Raw genomic sequence first — 12,203 nt, 5'->3', positions numbered from 1 at the left:
GACAAGTGTTGTATGTCGCCTTGTTGAGGTAAATTGTAGCTTTCCTTGCTTACCCCGGTCTTGTGGAAAAAGTAGTATTTAATTAAATACATTTATGGTGAGATTACTACATTTTATTTCATTAATCGCATTTATGGTGAAATTTCTACATTTTCAGGTCAATATGTGTTCATTTTGACCACGAAACATGCGCTGTCACTTTAATTCAGCGTTTGCAGCACAGCAAAAATAGACTCGGTGCGGAAACGATCGCGGCACTGCTGTATACGCACCGCAGCTGGAATGGATCGACGGACTGCAACCGCGTGCAGTGTGAAAGCTCTAACCTGTTAACATGGATACGGAAAAAAATACGCACCGCATACGCACTGCAAACGGAGTATGTGTGAAACGGGCGTCACACTGCACGAGGATGCAGTCCGTCGATGATCGATCTGTTCCAGTTGCGGTGCGTATACAGCAGTGCAGAGATCGTTTCTGCACCGAGTCTATTTCTGCTGTGCTGCAAACGCTGAATTAAAGTGACAGCGCATGTTTCGTGGTCAAAATGAACACCGATTGACCTGAAAATGTAGTAATTTCACCATAAGTGCGATTAATTAAATAAAATGTAGTAATCTCACCATAAATTTATTTAATTAATTACTACTTTTTTCACTTTAAGACTGAGTTAAAGCAAGGAAAACTACAATTTACCTCAACAAGGCGACATAATGAACAACACTCGTCTTATTCGTGGAGGTGGAAAAACAAGTTCTTTGTGACATGCAAGATTTATTGTATTAAAATTTAAATACAAAAGATTTTAATATAAGTACATGGTTAAATATTTTACCACTTGCTTGAGCAACTTAATATATAATTATATAGAAGTAATGTATTGAATAATACATTGTTTAAATTGTGTTTACGTGAACGCGCGTTCACAGCAGTGGTGCGTCTGACAGGATTATTCCAATAAATGCATCATAGAAATAAAAACTTCTCATAAAAAAAGCCCATTTAAAATGTATATAGCCTATATATATTGGTTAGTATTTATAAATCTTTTTTTAGTTGTTAGTTAAAAAATAAAACTATTTAAGCTCTGGTCCATTAATATTAACAAATACTTCTATAAATTTAACAAAGGTTATTTGCAAAAGTCAATTTTAAAAAGATTTAAATATGTTTATTTATTTTTTTAAAGAGGTATCTTATGTTAACATTTTTTAACTTTTACAAACCATTACCCTCCCAGACAACCAATTTATGTGACAGATAGATAGATAGATAGAGATAGATAGATAGATAGCGTCTGTGTGATTTTCCCAAACCAACCAACCCCCCCCCCCCCCCCCCCCCCAAACCTGTAAACCTAGGGGAAACACTAATGTATGCTACTAGTTATAAGTACATTTTGCCAACTGTGGTGCTTAAGTACACTAATATAAATGCACTGATTAACTAACACTTAAATTGATTTTAAGTGTAGTCAAACTAAACCAAAAATACATTTGTGTATATATATATTTGTATACCTGTGCTGCATAGTTTTATCTTCAAACTGTATTGTTTTATGGCACTTGGCACTTCTGTGCTTTTGTTCCCCTCTCCCCCAGAAGGTCTATGTGGACTTGTGTGGTGTGTTAAGGGATTGTAATTGTACGTCACAATTTTTTTTTTAACAAACTTTCTTCAAAATATCTTCCTTTGTTTTTAACAGAACAACGAAATGTATACAGGTTTGGAACAACCTGAGGGTGAGTAAATTATAACTCTTGTGGCAACAAACTCAAGCTCCTGCGACATTTCTATGCAATACATACATATGTAAAGTATTTTGTATCAACTTGGTGAGCTTGTTTTACATTTGTTCTCGGTATAATGATGACGATCTATTGCATATTGACTGAACTGCAGTGATTTGCGAGTAGTATAAAGCTGCAGACTCGGAGGCGGAGCCTGCTGCATCTACAGTCCCGCACCCAGAGTCCCGCATTCTCAGACCCCTCGTTTTTCGAGACAGTGCCTCCTATCAAATTAGATCGGATAAACGTGAAGAACGTGAGTATCGTCAATTTTATTTAGCGAATCATACCTCATTCGGTTTCTTTTTTAATCAAACTATACTTTATAGCTCATCGATACACCAACATATGAATAGTCCATTTAATATTTGTAAAGATAGTTTGTAACAAAATTTGAGCCGTTAATGTATGTTTTTTCGCCTCTTTTACTTAAATTAGTTCTTATAAAACGTAAGTATTAAAATGAATCAATATTAATTTAACTGATATGAAGTTGTTGCCAGCCATTTCCTCCGTGGCCCGACTTATCACCCTAGATATGCTTGTAATTTGCATTTGCAAAAAAATATTATTTATTATTACACAATATTTTTGACAATGGCATTCATCTTTTATTTTAGTGAAGTCGAGGAATTTGACAGAGTGATTGCAAAAAGAATTAAAAAAGAAGGAACATTCGCCTACCAGAAATTATTTTACCTTATGCATTTACATTAGCCTACATTTTACATTTATTCATTTAGCAGACGCTTTTATCCAAAGCGACTTATAAATGAGGAGTTTTTTTTTAATGCAATTGAAGACGTAAAGTAAAGTCACTAACACAATTCTTTCCTTTTTTCTTTGCTTTGTCCTGTTTACAGCAAGATGATGTTTAGGTGATCGTTAAATAAAGTATAGAATTGTGTATTATTGGTGTTTTGTCTATTCTTATTTGAGTTTTGCTTCGCATTCAAAATATCAAAAAACAGGTTTTGTAATGTTAGCATGGTATAATGGTAATTACCATTATAGGTTGAACTGAAAAAAAAAATGGAATTTGAAAAAAAAAAAAACGTAGCAATATAATAGGCTATCACATAATATTTTTCAGAAGATAGTTCAATCTGCAATTGCGACTTTATTTCTCAGAATTACGACTTCATATCTCGCAATTCTGAGGAAAAAAAAGTCAAAAACTCTGACTTGATATATCGCAATTGTGAGGAAAAAAAAGTCAGAAGTGTGAGATAAAAAGTCGCAATTATTATTATTTATTTATTATTCAGTGGCGGAAACAAGCTTCCATAGTAGGCTAATTGTATCCCTTCCATCAGTAATTTTCTTTTAATTACACCCATGCTCAAAAACTACTGGGTAATTTGTTAGTCAGAGAACACAATAAGTTTTTTTGGCACATGCATTAAGCAGGGAACGCAAATATTTATTTGGATAACTTTAAAAACGAGACTGTAATATTGCATCCTATTGTTTTCAATGGCATTTGGATAAGGGTGTTATACGATCTTCTGAACAGCAGGAGGCGCTGTCTCGAAAAACGAGGGGTCTGAGAATGCGGGACTCTGGGTGCGGGTCTGTAGATGCCGGTAGATGCAGGCTCCGAGTCTGCAGCTTCATAATATTGGAGTTTGCAAGAGAAAAAGCGTCAGTGCTGCAGAATGACCCGCAGGGGTCAGTAATGAACAGAGTCACTAAAAGATCCGAACAACACAGAAGAAACGAGTCGCCCTGATGGAGATTATTGTTGGTCACATAATAAAATGTTGATATTCATCGATTTCTGGAGCGGTTTCTCATCTGCAGAAGCTCTTTGAGCTGAATATATCCGTGTGAGGCGCATCGGTGCTTTGAGTTTTCGAGCCCGTGAAAATGTCTGTTGTTTTTGTTCCCAAACGGCAGCGCGGAAAAGCGCAAATCAACCAGGAGACAATTCAAAGAGTGAGTAAACATTTGAACTCAGTGCTTAATTCGTACACACACAGTTCGGTTATTTATGGGAGAAACGACCGCTTTAGTTTCTATAAACGACCTCAGCCATATAAGTTATGTTTTCAGGACTCACGGAAGTGACGGAACCGTACTGACAACTAACGTTACGTCATTTATGTGAGTCTCGTATGTGTTGTTGTGTGTTTTTGGTAACTTACGGAGATGCAGATATTTGATAAATTCAATATAAAGATTGTTGATCCAGTCAGTTTCTTTCATAGGAGCTGCTCTCGTAGTTGTCCGTTGTGCGCGTTCACGCAAGTTTAAAAATGTGTTCGTTAAGAAATTTTAAACGATGAATTCGCGCCACTTCTGTTTGCTGCGGTGTGAACGCGAGAGTTCTGGAGTCGCACCTATTATTAAATAAGTGTGAACGCTGCCGATTTAACATTTACTGATCAAAATTCCAAAGCAAGTAAACACCCCTAGTTTTGATTTTGTTCTCTAAAAAACTGCAATTAAATTAACAAGTTAAGTTAGACAAGGACTTTCTGCTGTTGAGAAAAAACACTGCATTTGAAATAGGAAAATACAAACAGGTAAACAAAAGCCTTAATCAGTAAGGCAGATCATATAATGTGTTATTTTAAATTGAGTTTAAGAGAAAATTAACATGAAAGAATCTAGACAGTGTTGATGAGACATTTGTTCTTGTGAATAAAATTAAATTTGCAATGCAAAACAAGAAAAATAAAGAAATATATCTTTAAGCTCAAATCACATACTATATATATAAAAAAGAGATAGGTACCGTACAACCTCAAAGATTTGTTCACTCAAAAATGAAAATTATCCCATAATTTACTCACCCTCTCAAGCCATCCTAGGTGTATGACTTTCTTATTTCAACCGAATTTGAAAAAATCCTGAATTTCCCCAGCTTTATAATGGGAGTGAATGGTACCTGAGATATTGAAGCTCAAAAAAACACATCTATCCATCATAAAAGTAATCCATTCGAGGCCTTCTGAAGCAAAGCCATGCATTTTTATAAGAAAAATATCCATAATTATAACTCTATAATGAACTATAATCACTGGCTTCCGGTAACGACCATATGAGAGTCTAGTTCCGGCGGGAGAGTGACCTCTGACCCGATGAATGATGTAGGATTTAGGAGTAGCATATGCCAAGTAATTCATGATCAGTGTTTTGTTTTACTTCATCTGCGCTTCCGTGTTCGTCAATAGGTCAGCGGTTCAGAAAGATTCTTTGAAATGGTCATGAACTAAATTACCTTTCTGGTGCAAACCTATAAGTGTATAATATGTAAAGTTTATAAGTGTTTCCTGAAGTTAGGCTACTAACTGATTGCCACTGTTTTGCAGCTGCTGGATGAGAACGATCAGCTGGTGAGATGCATCACAGAGTATCTGCAGAAGGGCCGAGCCACCGAGTGTGTTCAGTACGTGTGTTTCATGCACTGTTCTCTTCATATGCTTTAGTGCTTTTAATGAAGTATGTACTTCTGCTTCACAGATACCAGCAGATTTTGCACCGGAACATCGTGTATTTGGGAACTATAGCTGATGCCGGCGCAGAGATCGTGCCGGAGGAGACGCAGACTTCTGCAAACGACTCAGTCAGTTAGATGTTCTGGTTACAGGAATATTGTAAACGTGTTATAATAAATGTATAATTAACTATTGTCTTGCTCAACAGCTCAGTTGTTTATGTACATTCGAATATGAGTGAATACAAGTGATGTATGTGCCAAATTTAGGTACCAAACATTATTGCGAACGTTTTCCCATCTGGTTGTTTGGTTATTTATATATATTTTTTATCAGAATCCTTAAGAAAACAGAATCCCATTGGCCAAAAGGAATCCCAGATGTTTTGGGAAACTGTATTTAGGAATCCCTTTGCTGGGGAACACTGTATTTATGTACATAATTTCAAATATTTATACTTTAATACTATGTATAATAAATATATGAAATGCCAAAAATAAAATACCATGTTTAAATCCATTCTGCACAAAATGCAAATAAGATTCCTTTTGAATCCACATGTCATTGAAGTACTTCTGGTGTTGTTGTACTGGCCTTCTGACTTTTAACTGCAATAAAGAAAATTGAGAACATGAATTAAAGCTACACTGTGTAGGATTTACTCCCATCTAGCAGTGAAATTGTTTATGACTACCAACTGAATATTACCAGAGAATGTCTATTAAGGGGAGAACTTCTACTCAGTAAATGTCCGGCTTCTGAACTGGTTGCAGTTCCACTCTGGCTCCACATGAGGGCGCTCACAGGACGAGTGCAGAATGAATGGAGGTCTATGGCGCTATACCCCTCAAAATCCACTTTTCTCAGGATATAATTTTTTGTCTAGTAATTTGAATGTTGTATTCGAAAGGAAATGCAAAGAAATGACACATTGCTGGGTGTTCGATTTTTTAGAGTCACTTATTTGCTTTAAAAAGTCTTTTAAAGTGTCAATGACGTCATACACATCGTACGACCAGAGATACTGCTTTACGGCAATCCTTCAGTCACTTTGGTGCTTTCGCGCTCTGCACTTTCTTTTCTCTCGAGGCATCGACAACACAGCTGACACAGGTAAACACACGTGCTAGAAGAGTTTTTGTTTTGTTTGTTTCTGGTCCTGCTTCGGATGCCACGATGCCATCAAGCGGTATCTCTGGTCGGAATCAGTCCTTCACTGACCAATCAGCGTTCATTAGCAGAATGCTAGCGTGTTATGGGCAACAACAACTCAACCAGTAAGAAATCGAAAGGACACAAGTACTCGTTCATTCAACTTTCGACCTATAACCCATGTTGAACTTGCAAAACCTACAATCGAATCTGCACTCATGGGCGATCACCCCCAGTGGAACTCTGGTGGAACTACAACCAAAATTCAGTACAATAGGACTTAATAGGGAGTGGCCAGGCTCTCCATAGACGGGCTCTTATATTACTTTCCAGCCTCTCGCATTCTGAGGGCGTTTTAAAGGGATACTCCACTTTTTTCGGAAATATGCTCATTTTACAACTCCCCCAGAGTTAAACAGATGAGTTTTACCGTTTTAGAATCCATTCAGCCGAACTCCGGGTCTGACGGTACCACTTTTAGCATAGCTTAGCATAGATCATTGATTCAGACGAGTCCAGTAGCATTTCTTTCAAAATGACCAAAGAGCGGCCGTAACATGGGTGCAGCAGGCGTAATGATATGACGCAGCGCCTGAAAATAGGTCTAATAGGTTAGACAAACTTAGTCCCGGTCACGTTGGAAGAAGTTACCGAGCTGGGGACTATTTTCAGGCGCTGCGTCATATCATTACGCCTGCTGCACCCATGGTACAGCCGCACAGTTCCTTGATTATTACGCTGGAATGAGAGTAGTTCCTAGCCATATAGGCTTAGAAAATCGCAACTTTTCATTTTCCGTCGATCTTAGTACACGGTTTAACTACAGAAGAGTCAAGTTTTAAATAGGAAAAATATTGAAACTCTTTGGTCATTTTGAAAGAAATGCTACTGGACTCGTCTGAATCAATGATCTATGCTAAGCTATGCTAAAAGTGGTACCGTCAGACCCGGAGTTCGGCAGAATGGATTCTAAAACGGTAAAACTCATCTGTTTAACTCTGGGGGAGATGTAAAATGAGCATATTTCCGAAAAAAGTGGAGTATCCCTTTAACTCCTACGGTGGCCGTATTATTTCAAATCTGCCGGTAGTCGCGAGTAATTTCCCCCTCACATTCGTCACGGTGTCACTGAGTGTAAAAACGCAAAAGGCGAAGCTTGAATTTCCAGGTATGTCCCTCTTTGACTAATGTATTTTCAAGATGGAGGCACAACATGGCTTCCGCCATTCGAGCGACTCGGTCGTATGTATTCTAAATGGCAGATTACACTTACGAGAATACTTGATTAGTTGGTACAAGTAATTACACATTAATGAGCACATATACTTTTAAAAAGAACAGTGTTTTTTGCTAAGAATCAACTTTAAAAATTACACAGTGTAGCTTTAACAAACGTTACGGAGATACGAAATGTGAAAGCTCTCAGTTTGCATGCAAAATGAGTCAAAGACAAATGAAAGCAGATGTTATGTTATATATTTATTTTTTGCATTGCTGGTACACTTGGAAATAATCAGTTGCCAGCTCTAGTGAACAATAAGCAACATAAGCCAAGCAGTCGCCCATCATATCTTCTGTCAGGGCAACATCATTTCTTTCTTTTTTTTCTCTTTTTTTTTTTTTTTAAACTCCTTTTAATTTTTTTTGAAGCCACTAGTAAACCATTTTGACACAGCTGAGAAATGTTGAGCGTTACAGTCCAAGGTCATTGAAGATGTTTTATCTTTTAAAAAAAAAAAGAAGAAAAAAGCCGAAACAGTTTGGGAGAAAAACACGGACGAAGCAACGAACCTACATTTTTGATTGTGCAAAGCACAGAACTATAAAAAGATATATTTATATACAGCAAACGATTCTCTGTAAACATGGTAAGTATGTTAGTTTTCAGAAAACATGGTCATATCATAAATACAGGCAACATTGGCATCGGCAAACGTCACGAAATGAACATTCTGGGCTTTTAAGATGCAGCCCGAAACCACAGAAACCAACGGAATCTGGGCTCAAAAATAACCCCAAAAAAATAAATCCATCCCAATCCGACCAGAACCATTTATTAGTGTTTATAATGGCGTATTTGGTAACCTCTGTAGAAAGAAGGTACAGTTAAACTCTGTAGGAAAGGAAGAAAAAAAAAAATGTGCTTCACATCTTGGGAAAATAACGTTTTACTTATTTTTATTATTAAGCCTATATTATGCTAACTTATAGAGTAATGGTATAATGTGTAAGAAAATACAAAAATAAGATTAATACTGTCAATATTTGTACAAGAAATATATTGTATTTGAAAGGAATAAAATGTTATATTTATGAGAAGTGTTAGTGTCGTTCTGAAGAAAGCCAATGGGAAAACAAACGCGATGAAGAAGGGATGAAGACCATACAGAAGGGTTTGTGTTTTTCATAAAAGGATTTTTTTTTCTTCTCTCTCTCTTTCTAGATATAACTACTACTACGCTCCCAAACAACGTTTCTTTTTTTTAAGTTCAAGCACCATTTCCCCCCTCTAAACAATACTTTGGTTAGAGAAAATATCTGCAAGTGCTATTCAAAACAACATGGCACAAAGTTACTTACTGCTAACATCCTTTTTTTTCTTCTTTTTTTCTTTTTAAATCTGTCAGACGTTGAAAAAGTAGTGTATTTCTTTCAAATTACACCTCTGCTATGATTATTATATTTCTGCCGAGCCTGCTCAAAGCCTCTTCATAAAAAGTAAATTATTTATAGTTCTTTTTTGTGTCTTTTTTTCCGAGTCATTTACAAGCTATGGAACAGTAGCTGAGAGCTGCGGTCTGGGTCGTCCCACATGACATTTGGCAGTTACAGCTATTTTAACACAGTATCGTTATATGGGACGTCCGGTTGGCGAACCAGGACCCCGGATCTTCGTAATGCGGCTGCAATAGTGCGCTGTGAGTGAGCACGCTGGCCATGCATATCGGAAAAAAGTCGTGTGTAAACTCGAAGCCGAACGAATCGAGATCGAAGCGGCTGCCAGTGAAATGGTCCGACTAGCTGCTGTTTGTTAACATGAATCATGCATCGTTCGGACAGCGTGGAAGGCAGTTACGTTTCTGTTTGGGGACACGCATCTGTGTACAAAAAGGTTATTAACCACTATGTTAAATGCAAATTTCCCTATAAAAACACTTCTAGTTCACAAGGTTGGACTCTAGACCAGGTTTACGGCACACTTCACCACAAGATGAACAATCCCAGCTGGGTTTCTACGATGAAGCCGTGTTGGGATTATAAAACCCTGGGTTCGACCTCTCCCAGCACGGGTCCAGCTCAGTACTGGTGTAGGTATGAGGGTCGATGCTCGGGTTTGAGCGGGAAGGTTTTGAAGCCTTTGCTCAGGATCTTGTGCTGGGAAACCTGTTGCTGCTGCTGTTGCTGCTGCTGTTGCTGCTGCTGTTGTTGTGGTGTGAACGGGAAGCCAGAAGAGATCCCGGAGGATGGAGGGCAGTCATTGGCTGTCGACCACACCGGAGACTGCAACATTTGCATGGAGTCGCCCCATTGGCTGGAGGGGATGGTCATCTGGTAGAGGGAAGAGCTGGGATTGGGCATGGTGTTGGTGTGCGAGGAGTGCTGCCACGGGGCTTTAGGAGGCCATGTTTTAGTTTTGCTGTCCTGTAACACAAACGGCACAACACACATATGGAGCAAAACTATGAAAGTGTGCCGAAGGGCCAATGACAAATATTCATGTTCAAGAAGGTGAACGATTAAATCGCATCCAAAATAAAAGTGTGTTTACATGATATGTGTGTGTGTACTGTGCATAATTATTTTGTATCTATAAATACACACACATGCATGTATATTATAAATATAAATATTTGATATATAAATAACACATTTTTCTTAAATATATACATGCATGTGTGTGTATTTATAGATACAAAATAATTATGCACAGTACACACACACATATATCATGTAAACACAGTTTTATTTTGGATGTGATTAATCATTGCCCAGCACTTGCATCTGCATTTTAAAGTTTTTAGTTTAAAAGTTTCTCAGAAATGTAACGGTTATATTCATGATCAGAATCAAATCATATCTTAAGAGTCCTTTCTGTGAACTTCCTGGCATCCTGCATGTTACGCCACACTGAATTTGACGTGACATCATTTGTCAGAAATTATGTTTATCTGGCTAAGTCAAAAATAAAGCATATTACTACTATTTTGGGGAAAAAATGTGCACTCGTGCAAAAAACTCCACTCCACACCACACCATTATTTGTCAGCAGCCATATCACCCTGTAGCCCAAGACTGGTTGCCCACTGAAGCTAAGCAGGGCTGAGCCTGGTTAGTACCTGGATGGGAAACCTCCAGAGAAAAACCAGGTTGCTGCTGGAAGAGGTGTTAGTGAGGCCAGCAGGGGGCGCTCACCCTGTGGTCTGTGTGGGTCCTAACACCCCAGTGTAGTGATGGGGACCGTATACTGTCAAAGAGCACCGACCTTCGGATGAGACATTAAACCGAGGTCCTGACTCTCTGTGGTCATTAAAAATCCCAGGATGTCCTTCTAAAAAGAGTAGGGGTGTAACCCCGACATCCTAGCCAAATTTGCCCCTTGGCCTCTATCATACCCCTTTTCCACCAACAAGAACCAGGTGCTGGTTCGGAGCTAGAGCTAGTGCCGGTTCGGAGTTGGTTCGACTGACGAGCCTCCAAAGAACCGGTTTGCTTTTCCACAGGCTAAAAGAGCCAACGCAGAGCCAGGTCTTACGTCACAGCTACGTCTCATCTTTCTCAGCAACGTTAGCGCGGCGGCGCCAAACACAAACACATCATCAACAATGGCGCACGTTGCTTTGCTATTGATGTTCATGGCTTTGCGGACCTACATCGGCATCCAAACACGGCGGATCCAACGTGTTCGCGCGGCTCGCCATTATTTGTACAGACGGAGATTACAAGCGAGAGTAACGGCATGTACATAACATTTATTTTTAACAATAAGATGCCGACTTTAGCCTTAGATTTATATTTTAGATCGCGTCCATCGTGTTTAGCTGCTGTTAGCTCGATTAGCTGCTATTTGAAAATGGCGGTCACAAGTTTCTCTTCAGTCTTGTTGGCCACGGTAACTCCGCCCCCAGCCTCTGACGCAAGCGGTTCTTTCTTGGCTCCGTTCTAGACCCTGCAATGATTTGGTGCTACTTAAGAACCAGTTTTACAGGTGGAAAAACAAAGAACCGATTTGAAACTAGGCTCTGGCTCCGAACCAGCACCAGCTCTGCCTTGGTGGAAAAGGGGTATATGTCATGGCCTTCTAATCATCCCCATATACTGATTGGCTTCATCACTGTCTCCTCTCCACCAGTAAGCTGGTGTGTGGTGGGTGTTCTGGCGCAATATGGCTGCCGTCGCATCATCCAGGAGGATGCTGCACATTGGTGGTGGTTGAGGAGATTCCCCCTTCCATGTAAAGCGCTTTGAGTACCCAGAAAAGCGCAATATAAATGTAACAAATTATTATAATCCAAACGTTAATTATTTATTCTATAACAAAATGTATACATTCTATTTACAGCAACGGCTGCATATGTGAAAGCACCTACTGTGTGAAACTCCATCTCATATTATTATGGAATAAACATGTGTGTGTTTGATTTCTACCTGGTTACTGTCGTCACTGGTGTGGTGCAGTGGAGGAGAGGGCAGAGTACACACTTCCTGTTCACCACAGCTGTGTTTCCTACAAAACACACTCAACATGAGCAACACACTCATCTCAAACACATGAATCATTTCCGATAAAAGTTTCTGACGAACAAATCAAATGTTTGTT

At 38.8% G+C, this 12,203-nt stretch overlaps 2 protein-coding genes across 4 annotated transcripts in view; one reads left to right on the top strand and one right to left on the bottom strand.

The window, feature by feature from the left end:
- Positions 1 to 3,391: 3,391 nt before the first annotated feature.
- ss18l2 (ss18, like 2) lies at positions 3,392 to 5,867 on the top strand. The gene is made up of 3 exons (XM_084409632.1): positions 3,392 to 3,728; positions 5,108 to 5,184; positions 5,259 to 5,867. Exons 1-3 carry the CDS (start codon positions 3,660 to 3,662, stop codon positions 5,368 to 5,370), a joined length of 258 nt encoding a protein of 85 aa, XP_084265758.1. The 5' UTR covers positions 3,392 to 3,659; the 3' UTR covers positions 5,371 to 5,867.
- Positions 5,868 to 8,121: 2,254 nt separating this feature from the next.
- Positions 8,122 to 12,203, bottom strand: part of garre1 (granule associated Rac and RHOG effector 1) — a 45,296-nt gene continuing 41,214 nt past the window's right edge. For all 3 annotated transcript variants that reach the window (XM_084409618.1, XM_084409617.1, XM_084409619.1), the window contains exons 13-14: positions 12,032 to 12,110; positions 8,122 to 10,027 (exon numbers count right to left, since the gene is read on the bottom strand). In XM_084409618.1, coding sequence (XP_084265744.1) covers positions 9,683 to 10,027; positions 12,032 to 12,110 — 424 coding nt within the window. In that variant the 3' untranslated portion in view covers positions 8,122 to 9,682. The remainder of the gene's footprint in view (positions 10,028 to 12,031; positions 12,111 to 12,203) is intronic.

The sequence above is a fragment of the Rutilus rutilus genome (genome assembly GCF_951802725.1).
Source record: "Rutilus rutilus genome assembly, chromosome: 5".
Classification (NCBI taxonomy): Eukaryota; Metazoa; Chordata; class Actinopteri; order Cypriniformes; family Leuciscidae; genus Rutilus; species Rutilus rutilus.
The sequence above is the reverse complement of the archived record's forward strand: the minus strand, read 5'-3'. Positions and strand labels throughout refer to the sequence as shown.

Excerpts from the sequence above, each read along its gene's own strand:
- ss18l2 (XM_084409632.1), top strand. The coding sequence starts at position 3,660 with ATGTCTGTTGTTTTTGTTCCCAAACGGCAGCGCGGAAAAGCGCAAATC. Across the intron at positions 3,729-5,107 it reads ACCAGGAGACAATTCAAAGA|CTGCTGGATGAGAACGATCA; the intron begins GTGAGTAAACAT and ends ACTGTTTTGCAG. Across the intron at positions 5,185-5,258 it reads CGAGCCACCGAGTGTGTTCA|ATACCAGCAGATTTTGCACC; the intron begins GTACGTGTGTTT and ends TCTGCTTCACAG.